Source organism: Hypanus sabinus, chromosome 29, assembly GCF_030144855.1.
Source record: "Hypanus sabinus isolate sHypSab1 chromosome 29, sHypSab1.hap1, whole genome shotgun sequence".
Lineage (NCBI taxonomy): Eukaryota > Metazoa > Chordata > Chondrichthyes > Myliobatiformes > Dasyatidae > Hypanus > Hypanus sabinus.
In genome coordinates, this window is record NC_082734.1 from 7,393,975 (window position 1) to 7,412,162 (window position 18,188).

The window sequence follows — 18,188 nt, forward strand, 5'->3', positions numbered from 1 at the left end:
ATGTGTGGAATTCATTGCCACAGACTGCTGTGGAGACAAAGCCATTGGATGTATTTACAGAAGCAATTGATAGGTTCTTGTTTAATAAATGTCCAGGAGAACGGGGTTCAGAGGGGTATTAAATCAGCCATGATGGAATGACAGAGCAGATTAATTGGGTGAGCGACCTAATTCGCATCCTATGTCTTGTGGTCTTGCCTTCTCTGGGTGAGTATCCTTCAATGTCCTGCCTATTTAAGTAACTGTCTAAATATCAGAGATTGTATCTGATTCATTCGCCTCTGGCAGCAAGATCCAAATATCTACCACTGTGTATTAAAAAAAAAAATATATATAAAAAAAATATAACATAAAAATAAAGTCCTCTGAAATCCCCTTTAAAACATGGTTCTTTCACATCTGCTCCCTTGCTTTCCACAACAGCTGAGCTAGATCTCAAATGGCCCTGGGGATTTTTCAGATCTCATGTCCCATGACTTCTAAAACTGCCTCTTTAACACTGATCAGTTCCAGGTTAACCACATACCGCTCCCTGGATTCAGTATCTTTCATGTCATACGGCGTGAATACAGATGAAAAATATTAATTTTGGACTTTGACCACATTTCCTGGACCCACTGCAATATGCCTGTTGCCACAACAGGTCTACAGCAGCTGCGATCTCAATGACTCTCCACACGGCCTTGGATCGCCTGGACAAATACAAATTCCCATGTCAGGATGCTATTTATTGACTACAGCTCAACATTGAACACAATCATTCCTACAGTCCTGATCAAAAAGCTCCAGAATCCAGGCCTCTGTACCTTCCTCTGCAGCTGGATCTTTGACTTCCTAACTGGAAGACAACCATCTGTGTGAATCAGAAATCACATCTCCACCTCGCTCATGGTCAACACTGTGCACCATGGGGATGTGTGCTTAGCCCACTGCTCTACTCTCTCTACCCATGACTGTATGGCTAGGCACAGCTCAAATGCCATCTATAAATTAGCTGGCGATACAGCTATCGTTGGCAGAATTTCAGATGCTGACGAGAGGGAATACAGGAGTGAGATATACTAGTTGAGTGGTTTACAACAGCAACCTTGTACTCAACATCATTAAGACCAAAAATAATTTTCTTGTCGCATGTATATTGAAACATAAAGTGAAATACTTCATTTTGCGTCAACGATCAGCACGAGGCTAGGATGTGCTGGAACCAGCCTGCAAGAGACATAAGTCACTATGCTTCCAGCACCAGCATAATGTGCCCACAAACCCAAACCCATACATCTTTTCAGAATGTGGCAGGAAATTGGAGCGCCTGGAGGAAATCCATGCGGTCACAGGAAAACTGTATAAACTCCTTACAGTGGTTGGAATAGAACCCGGGTCAGACCATTGTTGTTAGCAGTGCCATTTTGGGAATGAATGTCCTTAAACAGTCAGTAATCTCTGGCATAAACATTTCTCACTGTAAACCACTTCATCCTCTGTGATGGACTCCTCCCACTCTTCTCATTAAGTCATTCACCACTTGTATATTATTTTAGCTGTGTACAATGCTTGTTCCTACAATGAAATGCTTTAGAAATTTGCATATGGTATTTGAAGGCTTTTCTCGACCTGTCATTTCTGTTTTAATAGTATAAACCCATAATTTCATTGTCCATAACTGATTAACTCTTCAGAATCAGGTGAAATTTGTGAACTTTACAGCAGCAGTACATTGAGATACGTGATAAATAAATATAGAGAAAAAGTTGAATTGCTTTGTGTATATGTCCATTAAATAGTTAAGTAGTACAAAAAAACACAAATAAAAAGAGTAATGAGGTAGACATTGAACTCATTAATACTATTTAGAAATCAGATGACAGAGGGGAAGAAGCTGTTCGTAAATCGCTGAGTTTGTGCCTTCAGGCTTCTGTACCTTTTTCCTGATGGTAACAATGAAGAGCACATGTCCTGGGTGTTGGTTCTTAATGATGGACGCTGCCTTCCTAGGGCATTGCTCCTTGAAGATGTCTTGGATACTATGGAGGCTTGTACCCAGGGTGGATCTGACTAATTTTACAATTTTCTGCAACTTCAGTCTTGTGCAGTAGCACCCCCCCCCCCATACCTGTCAGTGATGCAGCCAGTTAGAATGCTCAAGGTACATTTGTAGAAATTTTCAAGTGTTTCAGTTGACAAACCAAATCTCCTCAAACTCAACTAAGTGAACTCTTGCTTGTTATTAGCCTTTCAGAGAACGATCTGGGAGCTCTTTTAACAGCTGCACAGGCCAACTGTAGCTCTAGGGAGGAAATTTTCACATGACCTGAAAACTGTGCAGCACTTTAAAGTTTTTTTTAGTGATATACATGAATATTTAGAATGAAAATCCATATACTTTAGATTTTATGTTTTAATTGAAGGGTATAATGAAATACAGTACAACAAAGAAGACCTTTCGTGTTTCATAAACTTTTTGTAGCTGCGTGTAGCAAAGGCCATGTGTGTGGGGGCATTTCAGTTTTACTGCATATCCGCAGCTTAGAGGGAACATTGCCTCCAGGTGAGCCTTGATGATTCTACAAATGGTGAAAAGATCACATACAGATTTATTTATCACATTTACATTGAAGCATGCAGTGAACTATGTCATTTGCCTTATCAACACACCCAAGGATGTGCGGGAGGGGCAGCCCGTAAGTGTCCATAAGTCATAGGAGCCGAATTAGGATATTCTGGTGCCAACGTAGCTTGCCCTCACTGTTTAGCAGAACAATACAAGCAACATTTGAGCACAACAGTAGCAAAACAAGTCCCTTTCACACCCTCTCCCTCCCACCCACCTCCTTACTTACACACATACAGTCCCCTTCCTCCCCCCCCCCCACCCCCATCGGACAGGCTGCCTCCGGGCTTCCAGTCCTCAGGCTCACAGCCGTCTGGCCTCCAACTTTGCCCCAAGACTTGCCAATCATAGAATTGATCTTTGGACTAAAGGTTATCGATTTATGTCCAGTTCCTTCATTATGATCCTGTCACAGGAAAGCAGCATCCATCATCACGGATCCCACCACCCAGGTCATACTCTCTTCTGGCTGCTGCCATCAGGAAGAAGGTGCAGGAGCCTCAGGACTCACGCCACCAGGTTCAGGAACCCCTCAACCCCTCAACCATCAGGCTCTCAGACCAGAGGGGATATGAACTCTTCCCACAATCTGTGGGTTCACTTTCAAGGACTCTTCATCTTGTTCTCTGTTTATTGCTTATTTATTTTTTTTCTCCTTTGTATTTGCACAATTTGTTGCCTTCTGCTCGTTGGTTGTTTGGCCATCTTGGGTGCTGTCTTTCATTGATTCTATTATGTTTCTTAAATTTACTGAGTATGCCCGCGTGAATCTTGGGTTTTTATATGGTGCGATTATATGTACTGTGATAATAAATTTACTTTGGTGTTGATCTGGGGATTTCCAGCAATTTTTCTGATTCTTTTTTCCAGCATGCTTTGCTGTTGTGGTACAGTTGTGGATTGAGTTGGGAAAATTTCTAATGTGGGCAGCGTGAGTGGGTGGTGGAAATAAATTGGACATTTCTGAGGCAGCAGCAATGCTTCAAAGTTCAGGAGCACAGTGGACCAGTGGGTATAATTACTGACCTGATTATCCTTCAGTGCATTTGTAGTGGTTCACTGCAAAATATTAAATCAATTCAGTGTTTTAGGCCATTTCAGCTTTATCAGTTTTGTTGTATCCTTTCTACTACAATCATGCACAATCATCAGGAAGCCATAGAAAGAGTGCAGGGATTTACAAGGATGTTGCCTGGACTGGGGAGCATGCCTTATGAGAATAGGTTCAGTGAACTCAGCCTTTTCTCCTTGGAGCGACAGAGGATGAGAGGTGACTTGATAGAGGTGTATAAGATGATGAGAAGCATTGATCAGAGGCTTTTTCCCAGGGCTGAAATGGTTGCCACAAGAGGACACAGGTTTAAGGTGCTGGGGAGTAGGTACAGAGGAGATATCAAGGGTAAGTTTTTTACTCAGAGTGGTGGTGAGTGCGTGGAATGGGTTGTCGGCAACGGTGGTGGAGGCGGATACGATAGGGTCTTTTAAGAGACTTGGATAGGTACATGGAGCTTAGAAAAATTGAGGGCTGTAAGTAAGCCTAGTAATTTCTAAGGTAGGGACATGTTCGGCACAACTGTGTGGGCCGAAGGGCCTGTATTGTGCTGTAGGTTTTCTACGTTTCTATGCTTATAATCAATCGCGTATTTCATGAAACTTGTTGTTTTGTGGCAGCAGTACAAAAGAGGAATAGTCCTGGTGGCGGAGGGGTGGTAGGGATCCTGAGCAAGCAACATGAAGAGTGGGACTGCTCCAGTGCAATGGCATTTCCACTTTAAAAGCTCTCCCATACAGCTTTCCTGTCACCGTCAGATATGATGGACAAACAGCTTCTCGCTGGCTGGTAGCAACAAACTGAAGGTGAGGATGGGAATTAAGCTACTAGAAAATCAGTGTTAAAAGTAATAAAATTATATATGGTTATTTTGAAAATAATAGCTTCAGATGTGCTGTGTCAGTGTAGCACCAAATCACATGGCTACGAGTTGCGTGCAGGTCCACGGTGACAGTATATTTCTCTGTTGCAGGGGTTCTGGAAGAAGCGGAGTTTTACAACATTGCACCTTTGATCAAATTAGTGAAAGAGAAGATCAAAGAGAGAGATTGCAAGCCCACACAGGTAAGGAAATGGAGTGGACTATCACCTCTGTATTAAGGATGGACAGCAAGTTCTGAGCTTGCCATTAACACACACATCCTATACGTGAATGAAATGTCTGCTGGCTGTTTGATCATATGGTGAAGCTCAGTTGACTAATCTATGCCTAGATCAAGGGATTAGGAACTGTTCTTTTTGCCTGGTGGTGCAGGGTCAGGTAGAACATTGTCACCATGGCTTGATTGTCATCGTTGATGTGAATATGTTATTAATTTTATTTAGAGATACAGCACAGAGCAGGCCCTTCTGGCCCTTCGAACCACACCACCCAGCAATCCCTGATGTAACCCCAGCTTGATGATAGGAGAATGTACAAAGACCAATTACCCTTCTAACCATCTTTGGACTGTGGGAGGAAACTGAAGCACTCGATTTCCCATTCCCTTGGTTGAGGATGACTTGCTTCCACTTTCTAAATGTGTTTTGATGTGGCTGTTTTTGCAGGGGGATCTGCAGAAGGTTGGGAGAGTAGGTAAAGGAGTGGCAGATATGACAGTGTTGAGAAGTGGCCATGCACTTTGATAGAAAGAATAAAGGTTTCTAAATGGAGAAACTTTTAAAAATCAGAGATGCAAAAGGTACAGCACAGAAACAGGCCTTTTGGCCCATCTAGTCTGTGCCAAACCATTTAGACTGCCTACTACTCCCATCGACCTGCATAGCTCTCCATGCCCCTACCATCCAAGTACCTATCCAAACTTCTCTTAAATGTTGAAATGAGCTCGCATGCACCACTCGTGGCGGCTTGTTCCACACTCTCATGACCCTTTGAGTGAATAATTTCCCCTTGTGTTTCCCCTAACTTTCACCCTTAACCTATGACCTCTAGTAGTAGTCCCACCCAATGTCCGTGGAAAAAGCCTGCTTACATTTACCCTATCTTACCCTAATTTTGTATGCCCCTAAGAAATCTCCTTTCAATCTTCTGTGTTCTGAGGATAAAAGTTCTAACCTATTCAATCTTTCCTTGTAACTCAGGTCCTCCAGACCCAGCAACATTCTTGTAAATTCTCTCTGTACTTTTTCATCCTTATTTACATCTTCCTTGTAGGTGGGTGACCAAAACTCTATAAAGAGTCATAGAGTAACAGCACTAATGCAGGCCCTTCAGCTCAACTTGGCCATTCCGATCAAATTGTCCATTTAAGATAGTCCCATTTGACCAATATCCCTCAAAGCTAGGGACCCCTTGCTTAATGGTATTGGTCCATGGCTTAAAAAAAGGTTGGGAACCCCTGCTCTAAATCCTTTCTGTTAATGTATTTACTCAAATATCCTTTGAGGGTCAATTGGACTATGCAGAATAACAGTATAGTACAGACCAGATGGCCCAAAGGGCCTGTATCTGCTGTGGCACTTTATGGCTATGTCTATAATTGTTATTGGACCTTGGCTTACGAAGTGTTCAGGCAGTCCTATCTAAAAGTCTAACTGGAAAGCTGTGATGTTAGCAGTGATGGTGTGAAGAATCAGTTTCTTAACTAGTTTATACTTGCATCTGCATGGCTAAGCACAGCTCCAATGCCATATTTGAATTTGACCGAATCACAGGTGGTAATGAATCAGCATATAGGAGGGAGACAGAAAATCTGATTGGTGTCCCAACAGCAACCTCTCATTCAAAACCAAGGAGCTGATTATTGATTTCAGGAGGATGCCCATGAGCCTGTCCTTATTGGATGATCAAAGGTCAGCAACTTTAAGTTCCTTGGATCTGTCCAAGGCCCAGCACACAAGCGCAATTGCAAAGAAAGCTTCTTTACTTCCAGCAGCACCTCTACTTCCTTAGAAGTTTGGAAGCATGTCGTCTAAAATGCTGACAAACTTCAGTAGATGTGTGGTGGAGAATGCTGTCACAGGCAAACAGTGTTCATCATCAAGGACTCCAACACGAAACCATGCTTTGCTCTCACTTCTGCCATTGGGAAGAAGGTACAGAAGCCTCAAGACCCTTGCCATCAGGTTCAGGTACAGTTATAACAGTCATCAGGGGTTGACCGAAGGAGATAATTTCACTCAACTTCACTCATCCCATGACTGAACTGTTCCCACAACCATGGAGTCACTTTCAAGGACTCTTCATCTCATGTTCCTTATTTGTTTATTAATTATTCTTTTTCTTTTTGTATTTGCGCAGCTTGTTTTTTTTTTCTACATTGGTTGTTCATCCTGTTGGTGGTCTTTTATTGGTTCTATTGAATTTCTTGTATTTATTGTGAATGCCCGCAAGAAAATAAATCTCTTGGTAGTATAAGGTGACATATATGAACTATGACATGAAGCCTATTATCGAGGTAGCAGTTTGAATGAAGCAACATTACAACTAAATCCTGACAGCGGAAATCCAACGTGACGTGTCTGCGTCAAAATCTTGTTGAACTTTTAGCCCCATATCTGTGTGATGTCAATCATCAGTGTGCTGCTGTTTGTAAGTTATCGGAAACTGTCAATGCATGGTTGTAACTTGCAAGTTCTTCAACAGACAATTTGATATTCCAGATGTGCAACACTGCTGGTCATTTCTTTGTGGCTTAGAGAGCAAGTGCTGCTCCTTAATTCAGAGTTTGTTGACTAGAATCCACTCCCTTTCCACGATCAAGGACATGTTTACAGAAAGGTGCTGGAAAAGTGCCAGTAACACCATGAAGGGTTCCACACACTCTCCTATGAATTGCTGCTCCCATTCCCAGCAGGGAGGAGGCTACGTAGCATCCACGCCAGGACCACCAGACTCAAACAGTTACTACACCTCCACCCACTAACCCACACCTCCACACCCCCCACGACCATCACTTTATCATTTTCTGTCAGTCAATTTATGTACAGACTCTCCTGTGCATGGCATCATTTTGTGGAGATGCAATCAATTTATGTATATATGTATTTACATTTATTGATTTTATTTTTTACTATTGTGTTCTTTATCTTGTGGGTTCTTTTTATGCTGCATCTGATCCAGCGTAATAATTATTTCATTCTCTTTACACTTGTGTACTGGAAATTATTTTTTCTTGTAAAGAGATGACTGGCTCTTGTATTGCAGAGTCCATGGTGTTGATTATTTATTGAAAAGGAAGTGGTGGCTATCCAAGGAGACCTGTGCGGTAGGGTTTCTTTCAAAGTGGAAAAGCCACTCTCTTTTTCTTTCTTTTTCAATCTTTTTATTGAGTTTCATATAAATATAAAAAAAACATAACATAATAATGAATAGGTTATGAATACAATAGACTTGAAATTACATTGATAATAGGATAATATCCTATTAAACATCAACAAAAAAAAGTACATTAATCAATCGAGTCTATATAATTATATATTAAAAAAAACAAAAATAATCATCAAAAGAAAAAAAAATTAAAAATGTGTGAAAGAAAATATATATATGAAACAAACACTAAACTAAAACTAACATGGGCAATAATATCAGTTTATAAGTATATGATTGTGTCAAAGAACTCCGGAACTCCATACCTGAACAAGAATAAGCAGAGAGAAGGTCTGGGAAAGGCCAAATTAATTCATATGAAAATGTCGAATGAACGGTCCCCAAGTTTCTTCAAATTTAATTGATGAGTCAAAAATAGTGCTTCTAATTTTTTCCAAACTCAGATAAGAAATAGTTTGAAAAAGCCACTGAGACGTGGTAGGAGGATTTACTTCTTTCCAATTTTGTAATATAGACCTTCTGGCCATTAATGTTACAAAAGCAATCATTCGTCTGATTGAAGGAGAAAACTGATTACCATCCTCATTTGGTATACCAAAAATTGCAGTAATAAAGTGAGGTTGTAAATCGATGTTCCAAATTGAGGAAATGGTAACGAATATGTCCTTCCAATAGTTATGTAAAGTGGGACATGACCAAAACATGTGGGTCAGTGAAGCCACTTCTGAATGACATCTGTCACATTGAGGGTTAATATGAGAATAAAATCGAGCAAGTTTATCTTTAGACATATAAGCTCTATGTACAATTTTAAATTGTATTAAAGCATGCTTAGCACATATAGAAGAAGAATTAACCATTAGTAAAATTTTTTCCCATTTATCTGTTGGTATATTGTATCGAAGTTCTTTTTCCCATTGTTGTTTAATTCTATCAGACATCTCTGGTTGTATCTTCATAATCATGTTGTAAATAAAAGCAACTAATCCCTTCTGACAAGGATTTAAGGTAAAAATCAAATCTGAGAAATCCGTTGAAGTTGAGTTGAGAAAAGATGGTAAAACTTTATGTAAAAAATTTCTGATTTGTAAATATCTGAAGAAATTAGATTTAGGTAATTTAAATTTATTGGAAAGTTGGTCAAAAGACATCAAAGTACCTTCAAAAAAAAGGTCACGAAAGCATTTTATACCTTTCCTTTTCCATATGCTAAAGGCTTGATCTGTCAAGGAAGGTTTAAAGAAAAAATTAAATAAAATAGGGCTATCAGGAACAAAGTTTTTCAGAGTAAAAAATTTCCGAAATTGAAACCAAATTCGTAATGTGTGTTTAATAAAAGGATTAGATATCTGTTTATTGAATTTAACTAAATCAGCAGGAAGAAAAGAACCAAGAACAGAGAATAAAGAATATCCCTTTACCTCATTGCATTCCAAATTTACCCACTGCGGACACAATAATGAGTCCAAATCTAATTTCCAATACGTTAGGTTACAGATATTATTCGCCCAATAATAAAATCTAAAGTTAGGTAAAGCTAAACCACCATCCTTTTTTAGATTTTTGTAATTGCCTTTTACTTAACCTGGGGTTTTTATTTTGCCACACAAATGAGGAAATTTTTGAATCAATGTTGTCAGAAAGGATTTAGGAATAAAAATTGGTAAGGCTTGAAATAAATATAAAAATTTCGGTAAAATCATCATTTTAATAGCATTAATCCGACCAACTAATGATAGGAATAAGGGAGACCATCTTGTAGTAAGGTGTTGTATTTGAAGAAGCATAGGTAAAAAATTCAGTCTAAATAAATCTTTATATTTCTTGGTAATTTTTATACCTAAATAGATAAAATTATCAGTAACAATTTTAAATGGAATCCTGTCATTCAATAAAGTTTGCGCGTTTAAAGGGAATAATTCACTCTTATCTAAGTTTAATTTATAACCAGAAAAACTACCAAATTGAACCAACAAGGATAAAATAGTGGGACTAGATCTATCAAGATCAGAAATATATAACAGCAAGTCATCAGCATAAAGTGATAATTTATATGATTTCTCATTACGGGTAATACCAAAAATATTAGGAGATTCACGAATAGCAATGGCTAAAGGTTCTAATGCAATATTAAATAATAAAGGACTTAAAGGACAACCTTGTCTCGTACCACGAGATAATTGAAAAAAGGAGGATCTATAATTATTTGTAAGAACAGAAGCAACAGGTTTATAGTATATTAGTTTAATCCATGATATAAAATTAGGACTAAAATTAAAATTTCTCAGTGCATTAAATAAATATGTCCATTCAACTCTATCAAAGGCTTTTTCAGCATCTAATGAGATAACACATTCTGGGACTGTGGGTGACGAAGTATGAATTATATTAATCAATTTTCTAACATTAAAAAAAGAATACCGATTCTTAATGAAACCAGTTTGATCTTCTGAAATAATCTGTGGTAGTACCTTTTCTAATCTAGTGGCTAAAATTTTTGTAAGAATCTTAGAATCTACATTTAATAATGATATAGGGCGATTAGATGTACATAAAGTAGGATCTTTATCTTTTTTAAGAATTAGAGAAATAGTAGCTTCATAAAAAGATTGAGGTAATCTCTTCTTAGCAAACGCATCGTTAAAGATTTCACATAACCAAGGGGAAAGCAAAGAAGAAAAAGTTTTGAAAAATTCTACAATATAACCATCAGGGCCAGGAGCTTTCCCTGAATTCATTGATGAGATAGCCTCACCTATTTCGGCCATAGAGATAGGAGCATCAAACAAGCTACGATCTTCACCTATCAGTTTAGGAATATTCAAATTGTTAAAAAAAATTATCCATCATGGACAGGTCACCATCAAATTCTGATATAAAGATTTATAAAAATCTTGAAAAGTATTATTGATTTCTTTATGATCAGTAGTTAAATTACCGTCTTGTTTACGAATTTTAATAATTTGTCGCTTGGTCGAAATAGCTTTTAATTGATTAGCTAACAGTTTACCAGTTTGATCACTGCGAATATAGAATTGAGCCCTGGTCCTAATTAATTGATTTTCAATTGAAGAAGATAATAATAAGCTATGTTCCATTTGAAGCTCAACTCTCTTCTTATAAAGTTCTATAGTAGGAGTCACGGAATAAATCTTATCAATTTCCTTAATTTTATCCACTAATAAAGCAATATCTAAATATCTTTGTTTCCTTTTACCAGCGGAATACGAAATAATTTGTCCACGGATAAAAGCCTTGAAAGAGTCCCAAAGTATTCCTCTGTCAATCTCTTCGGTATAGTTTGTTGAGAAAAACAAATCAATTTGCTGTTTTATATAGGTGACAAATTCTGGGTCTTGAAGCAGAGTAGCATTAAGTCTCCAAGATCTAACATTATTGGAAAAGTCCGGAATCTTAATAGATAACTTCAAAGGTGCATGATCCGAAATAGTAATAGAATCATATTTACAATCAATAACATCCGTTAATAACCGATGATCAATAAGAAAATAATCAATTCTAGAATAACTATGATATACATGTGAAAAAAATGAAAATTCTTTATCTTTAGGGTTCAAAAACCACCATATTTCTGTAATTCCCGAATCAACCATAAAAGAATTAATAAGTAAGGCTGATCTATTCGGAAGAGTTCGAATAGGTTTAGATCTATCCATCAAAGGATTCAAACAACAATTAAAATCTCCACCCATTATCAACATTTATTCATTCAGATTAGGAAGGGAAGTAAATAAACGTTTAAAAAATTCAGGGCAGTCAAAATTTGGAGCATAAATATTAACTAGAACCACTTTCCGATTGAAAAGTGAACCAGTTATCAACAAAAATCTGCTCTGTGGATCAGAAATAATTTCATGATGTGTAAACAAAATTGAGGGGTCTATAAAAATAGACACACCCCTAATTTTAGCGGTACAATTCGAGTGAAATTGTTGACTCTTCCAGAACCTAAAAAAACGTTGATTATCCTCCCTCCTAATATGGGTCTCCTGTACAAAAATAATATTAGCGTTCAATCTATGGAATACCTTAAATATTTTTTTACGTTTAATCGGATGATTTAAACCATTAGTATTCCAAGAGATAAAATTAATAGATTTATCCATCATGCCAATATTAGTTGTGTATATCATAATAGGTTAAAAAGACACATAACCCATAATTCAGGAAAAAGGAAAATAGATTCAGGAGCAACCGGAGAACCTGACACCTCAACAATATTAATAATTTAAAGTCGGCCCATAAACTAAAAGCAGAAAAAAACGCAAAAGCGTGAAAAAAGATCCCCACCCCTCCCCCCACCCTTCGAAGAAAAGCCAAGCGGCAGGCGCATAATCTAACACTAACCTTACCCCCATTTCAAGATGGCAGCTCCATAAAAAGATTTAAAAAAAAACTATGTAACACCCAGATTTAAATATAGGGTTGCAAAAAGAAAATATATATCAATCAAAATGAAAAAACTAATATAATAAAGCAAACAATCTTTAATAAAAAAAGAATAAACATTAAAATTTAAGAGTGTAATATACCTTTAAAAAAATTTCATATATAAATGCAAGAAAGATGACGTTTCAAAAGCAAAGACTTATGGGAAGAAGAAACGACATTTTGAAAAAGCCATCTTACAAAATATAACTGTAAATTCAACAATCTATTAAAAAAGTTTAATAATAAAAAAATACCAAAATAGGATTAAAAGAGATTCAATGAACACTACAATATATATAAAAAAAAACTAAAAAAATTCAACGCATTCGTCCCATTTCTAAATACGGGCAAACAAATAAATGTTTATAAAAAGCAAAGTCTTATGGGAAGAAGAAACGACATCTTGAAAAAAATAAGTCATTATTACAAGATATAGATGTATATATCTGAAACAGAAAAAAGAATTAAAAAAATATTGTAAAAGTTAAGAAAGCATCCATAGAACAGTGATAATAGTAAAAAAATAAGAACCAGACCCGTAGAACGGGATAGAAAATTATAACCCAACTTCGTAGGTTACTTAAAATGAGATGGCACCCTCTCTCTGAGGAATCTTCAACATGACACATAGTTCAAGTTGCACTAGAAGATCTATATTCTTCAACAAATTTCTTGGCTTCTTCCGGGGTTTTGAAAAATTGCTGACTGTTGTCGTTCAACGTAATTCTGAGCTTCGCTGGATACATTAAAGCTTGCTTAAGTCCAATCGAGTGAATCTCTGCCATCACTGGTTTAAAAGCGATTCTTGATCTCATTACATCGTATGAATAATCTTCAACAATTCGAAATGAATTGGTGTTATAAGAAATCATACCTTTTTTATGAGCTAATCGAATTAAAAGCTCTTTCTCCTGAGGATAATGAAGGCGAACAATCACCGCTCGTGGTTTATCAGACAGAGCCGAAAATCTCGTAACTCTGTGAGCACGATCGATAACAGGTTTAGATTGCAAACCTTCAGCACTGAAAGTTTCCCATAGTAATTTAGAGAAAAATTCAGTTAAATCACCGGACTCAACTTTTTCGGGAACCCGATGATACGCAAATTCTGTCTGCGAGATCGATTTTCGAGATCAGTAATTTTAAACTTGTACTGATCCATAGTTTTAGCATTCGACTCTACCTTCTTCTCCAGCGCTTCAATTGTACGTACTTTTTCACAAATTGATTTTTCAAGAGTCGCGATCTTATCTTCATGCCGCTGAATGTCTGATGCCTGCGATTGAAGTTTAATTTCAAGCGATCTATCAGCTTCTTCAAGTTCGGATATTTTCCTGGTAAGTTTATTTTCCAAACTTGTCAGTCTGCTTCCCAATCTACCATCTAATCTGCCTTCCAGACCCGAAAGTTTAGTATCCAGTTTAGCGTCCAAAAGAGTAGAAATTGCGTCGATGGATAAAGGATCCTTAGACGATTTCTTGCTTGTAGCCATTTTAAGTTTGACAAGATTAGATCAAATATTATTTTAGGAAGAAAAAGTTAATCAAAAGTATCAACCCATGTGATTAAATTCGAAAAGATTTAATTAAGGGGTGATTATAGTTGAAAAAATGAAGAGCGCCTAAAAGCCAGATGTTTACGTCGCCATCTTGAAACTCCACCCCCCCCCACTCTCTTGACCTCCAAAGTCTAACTGCAGTGGTACAAACAAGCACCACAAACTGGGGTCTTCCTTGGTCGCAGTGGGTGACTGTCATCGTCTGTGCTTTGACTGTGGAGAGTTGCAAGTGCCAGCTTCCTGGCCGTTTGATCTGCCTGTAGATCTCATTCGCCCAGTCCACCAGAGCAGACTTTGCATGCTAGGACAGGCATGTTCCTGCCTGTCCCTGGTGTATGAAGCCAGAAGCTACTCTTCCCCTGGTTTAGTCCGGTATGTACTGGGGTGCGGACACTGTCACATGTAAACAGCTAATTGGAGCCAGAGGTCAGAGCAGAGTGTCCTGTGGGGACCAAAGATGAGTGAGCTGCCCTGGAATGGACATGACAAATTACTTCATCAGAGGTGCTACAGTTCCCTGGACACCCCATGCACCCCAGGAAAGGAAATATTGTACTAAAATAAACCAGAGTCCCAATGGCTTAATGTATGAATGATTTCTCTGTGTATGAGAGCTTCCAACACAGTAGCAAAGTGGCAAAGCCTGATGGTATTATGTCTCCAATTATGCTGCTAGTGCTTAGGACAGCAGTGAAAGTCCTCATCTCTGGTGGTGTTCTGGTCTTCCTTTATCATGTCAGGAGCATCCTCTTGGTTTTCACTATTGTCAAGGATCCTTCATTGCTGTTTCCACAACAGTTTTGTTTTACCAGTAAGGGTTATTAGCCCTGAGTTACCAGTAAGGGTTATTAGCCCTGAGTAAGAGTTATTAGCCCTGAGTTGATCCCCCAGACCTCTCTTTGTCTGGCCTCTAACCCTTTGACCTGTTTGGCATGGGTGACCCTACCAAGAGCCAAAGCACAAAGCCCTGACTCCAGCCAACATAGCTCTCCGGGTCATTGAGGGACGCAAGCCTCCAAACCACGAAAAAGGTTGCGGTCCCCTTGGAGGAACAACACCAGTGATTAGGGTTAAATTCCTGCCGTAGTCTGTGAGGATTTTGTACGTTCTCTCCGTGACCACGAGTTTCCTTTGAGTGCTCCGGTCTTCTGTCATTTTTCAAAGACGCATAGTTTGGGTTGGTAAGTTGTAGGTGTGCTGTGTTGGTGCTAGAAGCACGGTGACACTTGCCCCCAGTGTATTCGTATTGTGCTGGTCTTCATTCAAGTGACACATTTCACTGTATATTTTGATTCACAAGTGATAAATCTAATTGTCCATCTTACAGAAGTGAACGTAGTTCAATTGAACCTGAGATGCAATTAGCTCAAACTCATTGCACCTTGTTCCAAAGTAGAATTATGCAACTAACAAAAGTATTGGCCTGTGACGAGGAATATAGGGTAGCCATCAGAACGGGTGAGGTACAACTTCTGCAGTTCAATGCAAATTGTTAACCGATACCTTCCTGTTGTGTCTCTGCAGATTCCTACAAAACATGTTTACCGAGTTCTCCAGTGTCAGGAGGAAGAGCTGACACAAATGGTTTCCACTATGTCTGATGGCTGGAAATTTGAGCAGGTGAGCCTCCGAACTCTCTTGATGTCAGGAATAATGAGATCCTGAGATTCAGCATTGCTACTCCCCCACAACCCCCCGCCAAAAACACAATGTGCGTAATCCATCTAGAAGCTGACAGGAAGCAACAGGGCTCTGTTAGAGTGGCGCACGCTAGAAAGGGAAGAAACAGATTAATAATGGAGGAGCTTAGCATCTAGGGAGGAAAAAGAACAGTTACCATTGCAGGTTGAGATCTTTCATCAGGACTGGAACAGAATATAGGCTTGAGGCACCAGCAGAAGCCGTTTGGCGCTTGCATCCTATATATATTTAAATTTAAAAACATTCAATTCCACTCAGCATATACAAAACACTGCAGGAACTCAGCAGGTCAGGCAGCACCTGGATGAAAATGTATGTGTGAGTTTGCAGATGATACAGAGATTGATGGTGGTGTGTATACCGTGGAAGACTGGCAAAGATTACAACGGGATGTAGATCAGTTGCAGATGTGGGCAGAGGAATGGCAAATGGAGTTTAACTTCACCAAATCTGAAGTGCTGCACTTTAGTAGGTCAAATGTAAAGAGACAGGGCAAGACTCTTAACAGTGTTGGTGAGCTGATGGATATTGGGATGTAATAGAAGTGCCTACGCACAGGTTGGTAAGGGGGTGAAGAAGGCTTATGATGCTTTCCTTTAATAGTCGAGGCATTGAGTTCAAAAATCAGGAAGTTGTGTTGCAGTTTATAAAACTCTAGCTAGGCCGTGTCTGGAGTATTGGGTACAGATCTGGTCGCCCCACTATAGGAAGGATGTTGAGGCTTTGGAGAAGGTGCAGAAGAGGTTTACCAGGATACTGCTTGGATTAGACTGCATGTGCTGCAAGGTGAGTTTGGACAAACTTGGGTTGTTTTCTGTGGAGTGGTGGAGGCTGAAGGGAGATCCAATAGAGGTTTGTAAAATTATGAGAGGCATAGATAGAGTAGATAGACAGTATCTTTTTCCCAGGGTTGAAATGCCTAATACTAGCGGGCATGCATTAAAGATGAGGGGGGATAATTTCAAAGAAAATGTGAAGGGCATTTTTTTTTACATGGAGTGGCAGGTGCCTGAAATGTGCTGCCTGGGGTGGTGGGAGAAATATTTAGATAGGCACATGGATGTGAGGAAATCAGAAGTATGTGGACCTTGTATAAGCAGAATGGATTAGTTGGCCATTTGATTACTAATTTAATTGGTTTAGCACAACATCATGGGCCAAATGGCCTGTTCATGTGCTGTACTGTTCTATGCTCAATCTATGGAGAGGAATAAAGGGATGATGTTTCAGACAAAGGCCCTTTATCAGGGCTGGAAAGGAAGGGGGAAAATTCCAGAGTAAGAAGGTTGAGGGGACGGGGGGAGAAGTACATGAAAGAAGGTGATAGGTGGAGCCAGGTGAGAGGGATGGTGGCAGAGTGGGATGCAGTGAGAAGCAGGGAAGTGTAGGGTGGAAAAGGTAAAGGGCTGAAGAAAGGAGAGGAGAGTGGGCTATAGGTGAAAAGGAAGGAGCATGGGCACCTTAAGGTGAATGGCAGGTGAGAAGAGAAGGGGTAAGAGGGGAACCAGAATGGGGAATGGAAAAAGAGCGGGGGAGGATGGAGAAATTACTAGAAGTTTGAGATTGTTTGGGGTACCATTGTTCAGATTGGAGGCTACCCAGATGGAATATGAGGTGTTGATCCTCCAACCTGAGTGTGGCCTTATCGTGAATCCTATTCCCCCACTCTTCCCCTGAGCTCCAAAGAAATTTGCTTTAAACTTTTTTCCTTGATGCCATCTGCCGATCTACCTCCCTCTCCTTAAGCCTGGAGTGGTCCTACTTAACTTCCTTCATTGTGATTCAGTGATCGTTGTGCTTCAGCCTTTTGGCGTGCCACTGGCCTCTGCATACAGTGGCTATATCAGTTCACGTTGCTCTCGTTTCAGTTGGTCAGCATTGGATCTTCCTACAACTATGGCAATGAAGACCAGGCAGAGTTTCTATGCGTTGTTTCCAAGGAGCTACACAACACCACCAACGGGATAAGCTGTGAACCGAGTCGAAAAGCAAAGGTGAGAGGGGTGTGTTTTGCGCAGTGACATTGTGGTTGGGCGGAGGTGATTGGCAACCACTTGGTCTGGAGAGTGAACTTACTCATGTAGTCACGGGCTGATGGTACAAACTCCTTACAGGAAGCGGCGGGAATTGGACCCCGATTGGACATGCTGTCATTAGTGATGCTCAAGAAAAAACTACCGCAAAGACTCTTACTGAAGTCTCAATCCACAAACATAGTAGCGCATCGTTTTGTGGCACCTGCCACCGATCGGGGTCCAATTCCCGCCGCTGCCTGTAAGAAGCTTGTACCGTCAGCCCGTGCCTACGTGAGTTTCTTCCTGGGTTGCTGTGGTGTCCTCCCGCATTCCAAAAGGCGTGCAGTTTAGTAAGTTGTGGGCATGCTTGTTGGTGCTGGAAAGCATGGCAACATCTGTGGGCTGCCCGGTATGATCCTCGCTGCTTTGATTTGAGGCAAATGACAGTTCTCAGTACTTTTCGATGTATATGTGACAAATAGCTAATCTTTCTCTTTATCTTTAAGGGGATGGGTGAAGCCAGATGGGTGGGA

The 18,188-nt window shown here is 39.5% G+C and overlaps 1 protein-coding gene across 2 annotated transcripts in view; it reads left to right on the top strand.

Moving 5' to 3' along the window:
* LOC132382944 (BTB/POZ domain-containing protein KCTD5-like) overlaps positions 1–18,188 on the top strand; it is a 45,200-nt gene that overhangs the window by 19,202 nt on the left and 7,810 nt on the right. For both annotated transcript variants that reach the window (XM_059953551.1, XM_059953550.1), the window contains exons 3-5: positions 4,633–4,724; positions 15,464–15,559; positions 17,509–17,634. In XM_059953551.1, coding sequence (XP_059809534.1) covers positions 4,633–4,724; positions 15,464–15,559; positions 17,509–17,634 — 314 coding nt within the window. The remainder of the gene's footprint in view (positions 1–4,632; positions 4,725–15,463; positions 15,560–17,508; positions 17,635–18,188) is intronic.